General features: G+C 45.5%; 1 protein-coding gene across 1 annotated transcript in view; it reads right to left on the bottom strand.

Annotated features, from left to right (window-relative positions):
• Nucleotides 1–1,005: 1,005 nt before the first annotated feature.
• The window catches only part of VWA8 (von Willebrand factor A domain containing 8), a 258,042-nt gene continuing 253,288 nt past the window's right edge, over nt 1,006–5,759 (bottom strand). Inside the window, exons 43-45 of the mRNA XM_025049015.1 lie at nt 4,973–5,071; nt 3,692–3,930; nt 1,006–1,691 (exon numbers count right to left, since the gene is read on the bottom strand). Of these exons, the coding sequence (XP_024904783.1) occupies nt 1,583–1,691; nt 3,692–3,930; nt 4,973–5,071 (447 nt within the window). The 3' untranslated portion in view covers nt 1,006–1,582. The remainder of the gene's footprint in view (nt 1,692–3,691; nt 3,931–4,972; nt 5,072–5,759) is intronic.

Here is a 5,759-nt window from a genome sequence, read left to right on the forward strand (position 1 = left end):
GCAGGATCACAGGCAACAGCCCGGTATTAGAAATCTTGTGAGAGTGAATGAAGTAAATGAGGTAAAAAGCACCTCTTCCGCAGGCATCGCGGTGAAGCCGAATGAAGTAATGAATGAGCTCGCTCAGCCTGCCTGCTGCACAGTAAGTCACTGTTAGCTGCTGCTGCTGTCACTGCTGCCATTAATGCAATTACATTTTTAAAGGTACTTTTTGGATTGTGATTATTTGCATCGTCGGCTGATTCCATACACAATATTCACTATGCCCACGCAATGTTGCATCGGAAACCGGATTGCTGTTCTGTGACAGCTGACGGGGAGATGGGGTGGCGGAACAAATGAGCGTTGTCTTTTCTCTTTCCTCTAATGAATTAAAATGAAATGGATCTGTACGAGCTCACCACTCCGTATGTGTGACTCAGGTAACATCATTAACAAGACTAGTTTTCCCAACTCACCGTGAGAAGGCACACGCGCGGGTGGCCCCCGCGTTTCTGACTTTGCCGTGATGGTGGAGAGGGACTTCTATGGTTGGAGAGACACTGAGTTCTGCTGAAGCATTTGATTTTAAAGAAAGTGACATCGAGCCTATTGAGATACAAGGTCAGCCCCAGAGAGGGTGGGAGTCAGGTACACTTTGAAAGAAAAAAGAATGAAGCTTGAAAAAAGTTTCGTTTTGTTTAGTTTTTTTACAGCTAAAGAAATTTCTAGTTATCGTTTAGTTCAAACGTACTGCCTTGTTTTTACTTTGCTTTAAGCATTTGTTATTTTGAGCATTGCATTTTAGACGCCGAAATGGCGGAGTGGGGAACTTTTGAGAAGCACTAGAAGAAAAAGAAGAAAGAGGAACCTCCAGGCCAGGCGGCCTTTATCTCTCCGCTCCCGGCAGCGTGGAGAATGGGACATTTGCTCTTCATTATTTAAGGAGCTTTTTAAAAGTCACGTAGGAAAGAAAGCAGTCGAAGGATCTTTTGATGCCTTTTGGTTTTGGCCAAGAAAATGGAATTACTGAGAAAAATCCAACCTTTAATAAAATACTGCTGTTAGAAGGACTTTTCAGTGGGTTCAAAACTATAAAATCATGGTCGGGTAACACAGACCGGGGGAGAAAAAAAAACCAACCAATTATTGGACAGGAACAGGGCGAGGGGGTTTGCGCACAGACTTGTATCTCAGCGTTAGAACGTGGCGACGAAGGCTTAGCTCGATGGGGTCACTTCTGCTATCTTAGGTGACCAGATGATGTGCTAAGGCCAAAGCAAGTTACTCTCTCTCCCCGAGGATTTTGGAAACAGACTAAGCGCCCAGTTCTCAGGCTGCCTTACTTTAATCCTGACCCTTTTATGAAACGCAGGTCAACTTGCTTCCTGTAATTTTTTGTAAACCTATCAATGGTTGCAGATGTCTGTGCACAAGCCTTGCCCTGGCTGCTTTTCTGAATTCTGATTACTGAGCAAACGTAGAAGAGCCAGGAGCGGCAGAATTATGCAGTCACTGCACAGGTTCGATTTATAGATGTCTGATTTTCTTCATTCCTATCTTCTTGCAAAGTCAGGGTCATCAGGGTGACGAAGGGCACTTCTTAAACACCGGACAACATGGTGGAGGTGAAGATCTGTTGTAAAATCTGAGGGATGTCCTTGGTATCCATGGCAACAAAAGACCGGCCGGCTGGTAAAGTTCTCTGAAGGCTGCCAGGACGGAAAGGCAAAGAAAATTAACATTGCAAATTGGGGCTCCCCTTCCACTCCCGCCCCCAGAAACCACAGCATCCAAATGGTTTCTTAGGAAAGGGAGGTTTTTGCTTTCTGATGCCTTGGCCCTGCCTGCAGTTGAATCAGCTGTCGCCAGGCGATGGAAGGCTTGGAAGAGTGACAGGGAGGGCGCACTGAGAGCGGTCCCTGAGGGAAAGGTCTTTTCAGTGAGAAAATCAGAGAATTTGCAGAGAAAAAGTCTCCCATTTTTTTACTGTCATTTCCTGGAATTTTCTATTCCCGTGACAGAACCGAGTCCCGGGGACCAACCTGGGATCGGCGCGCCTCAGGCCAGCGAACGTGTGGGCCTCACACTGCACTTCTAAGCATTTTCCCTTTCTTGGAAAACGGGAGAAGGCTGCCGGCCAGCCCCCCTGGGGTTCTCTCTCTCTTCCTCTCTCTCTCTCTCTTTTCTTCTTCTTCTTCCGCACCCCCCGCCGCCCCCATCACACAATGTGAAATGCAATCCGACTTCCACAATTGCTGCTTTAATGGCACTGAGGTTATATAGGCTTATGATAATTTTTTAAAATGCCAATTTATCATTCGGAACAAAGGGCCGTTTCTGAAGGCAATAAAAGTGCAAGACACAATTCCATCCAGAAGAACGCCTCCTTTCACTATGCCAGCGGAGTTTGGTTTTGGAATGACATTTAATAAACGTCAACCGTCCTGGGTTAGTATCATGCATCTGGCATGCCCGGTAGACCAGCTAATTCTGCAACATATCTTTTGCCAGTAGATGTTGGACCACTTCCCTAGGAAACCACAAGGGCATGATTGTGCTTTCTTAAGTGTTCAAACAGGATCTGTTCTCTAGAAAGACAAAACAGCTATTTCAGCTCAAGCGGCATTTGTTGAGCTTGTCATCTGCTTAATACCGGGCTGGTCTTGCAGAAAATCCGGGAGGAAAAGGCATGGTTTGTGTTCGAGGACACAGAGGTTCTAGCAAAGGCTAAAACACACGACTGAGAAAAATGCAAAATCAGTCGTAATAAAGTGACTGTAATTACACGATATGAAGTCTGTCGCTGACCTGACTGCAATCCCGGGAAGGCAAAGGGACAGAAAGCGGGAAGGACGCCAGCTCCGGGCACTAAGGGCCCTCCCTGCGCCGGGGCACTCACTGCAGGTGAAAGAGGTGCAGTGGCAGAAAGGCCAGTGGCCTTTTGTGTTTTAGGCAGGAATTTTCCTTTTTCGAAGGAGATAAACTTTCCCTTGTGTTTTCTGCTTCTCACACATATTTTAAGCAGATAAAAACCATGAATGCTTTCTGTTTGTAATTCAAAAGAGAGACCGTTAGTGTATCCACGTCACTGAAAGTGCTTCCAGACCTCTCTTTCTAGGTCACCCGCAGTGGGGTTTATTGTCGGCCGTAAATCCCTCCAGTGAGTCCTGGGTGCGGCATCTCACCGCGTCCCGCACTGTCTCCAGGTGTCTCACCTGCCCTGTCTCCCCAGTGAGAAGGGGGGTGTACGCATATACGTGTGCATGTGTGTATACATGTGCGTGTCTACATAAATGTATATCTGTATCACACACATTATCTACTATCTATACACATTTGCCTATGTCTACATGAGATCTGAGCTTGGGACCTTGACGTAAAGTGCAAAATGTATAAAATACTGTTTAATTTACTGGCGGACAAATCAATTTGCTATTTAGTTTATTGTTGGTTAGTTTAAATATAAACTGAAAAATAATTACTTTAAAATGATTATTGCTCATCCAAACATAAGCTAGCGAGAACATCGCAGACTCTCAACTAGACCATCAACTACTTTAGGGGAGCTTGACATGAAAACAGAAACTCTGGTTTCTGTCCTCATCCATCTCCCCCACTGCCCCTTGGACGCTAAGCCCATGAAATGGCATGTCAGAGACTCGGGTGTCTCTACACCTGCCCCTTTGCTATATCCTGAGATGACACCTACCTGGTCGCTTGATCCCCCAAAGACCCAATGAAGATGGCGAAGGCGTTCACTTGAGGGTTGTGTGTCAGGATTTGGGCAAACTCGGCAGGATGTATTCCATATCGCGACAGGTTCGCGTCGCTCAGGACGATGACGAAGTACTCATCGGCTTCTTCTTTGACTATGTCCTGGATGGCGTGCTGTGTTCCATCTAACGTGTGGTCCCCACTCATGCAGAACTGAGCGTGGGCGTGCATTGTCTAGGGTTAAGAGAGGACGCACAGATGCCATGGGTGAGAAACTCCTTTTTTTTTTTTTTACCAACGTGATGATTAGGTTCGCGTCTCAGGACGATGACGAAGTACTCATCGGCTTCTTCTTTGACTATGTCCTGGATGGCGTGCTGTGTTCCATCTAACGTGTGGTCCCCACTCATGCAGAACTGAGCGTGGGCGTGCATTGTCTAGGGTTAAGAGGGGACGCACAGATGCCAGGGGTAAAAAACTCTTTTTTTTTTTTTTACCAACGTGATGATTTCTCTATTGACCATGAGAATGCACAAGGACCAATTATTACACATGGATAAGAGGTGTCTGAGTGAGTTCTATTTAACTGGCACCTTAGAGTGTCGATAGTACACGGTCATTTTTGTACGTGGTTAAGACTTTTGTAAGAAACAGGAAATGTCCCCAAACTATCCCCGTCGGCGCTTACTTTTAAAACTCAAGCAGCCATTTAAAGTGAGAAAATGTAAGAAAATATAAAACCTGGTATCCAACCAGAGGACAAAGATGACACAGGATAAAAATAAGGAATGAGTTGAGTTTCCAATAAACAAAGTTATAATACCAAACACTGTCCTTCCATCGTTAGTAATGAATTTACATTAAAATTATGGTGTTTCTATTGTAGATCTAAGTGTGTGAAACTGAATTTATCATTAAAAATATACTAAGAAATACATAAAATCGGGGTTAGAGAGTTAGACATTTCTACTGAAATATCTAGGGGCTAGGAAGAGTTGTATAGGATATCGGAAGGGACCAGGGTCGTAGAACTCCGACAAGACTGAGCACCCTAAAAATATGCAGGGAACAAAGTTTACATTTTGTATGGCGGAGAATAGGATTTGAAGCACCATGAGTATTTTCTCACAGTTTAATGCTTACAAGTGTGTGAAACAGGAAGTGTTTTCCTTTCCTACGTCTGCTGCTACTCCAGTGACTCTCTCTAGTAACCAGAAGACACTCAGCCTGATCTGGTGGAAGTTTTCACGACATAGAGGTAATTGAACGTGCTTACCTTCAGAACTTCTAGTCTCTGCTTATTGTCCTTGGGAATTCTGTTAATTGGAACTAGATCAATATTGTAGTCATCTCCAGAGTGTCCAACGATGTCATACTACAGGCAAGAGAATCAGAGAGTTAGGAGCCTCTGTCCACTATAGAATTGTCATTGGACCTACAAGCCTCCAACTCCTTGGTCTGTTATTGTCCAGAACTGCTCAGCACCTGGCCACGGACAAGGGCAGAGAGGCGGGCATGTGCACAGACAAAGGCAAACCAGCCCCAGGCTCCTTCGCCTCTGCTCCATCCTCTTGGGCGATCTCTACAGTCCAGCAGGAGGCAGAAAACGTGTGAGGGCTTGAAGGGCCACCAAGAATTCCATTCGTAACGTTAAGGGGGGAGTTAAAAGAATTACACACTCACACACTCACACACACACTCACGCACACACTAACTCACACACACACACACACTCACACGCACTCTCACATACTCACTCTCACACACACTCAAACACACACTAACACACACACTCACACACACACTAACACACACACACACACATACACACTCACACACAGACATGCACACACACGCTCTCACACACGCACTCTCACACACACATACACACACTCACATGCACACATGCATGCACACACGCTCACACATGCACACACACATACACACGCACGCACACACACGTTCACACACACTCTCACACACACATACACATACTCATACACGCACACACATGCATGCACACACTCACACACACTCGCGCATATAATATCTGATAAAACAGC

This window comes from Pteropus alecto, unplaced genomic scaffold (genome assembly GCF_000325575.1).
Source record: "Pteropus alecto unplaced genomic scaffold, ASM32557v1 scaffold35, whole genome shotgun sequence".
NCBI classification, from domain to species: domain Eukaryota; kingdom Metazoa; phylum Chordata; class Mammalia; order Chiroptera; family Pteropodidae; genus Pteropus; species Pteropus alecto.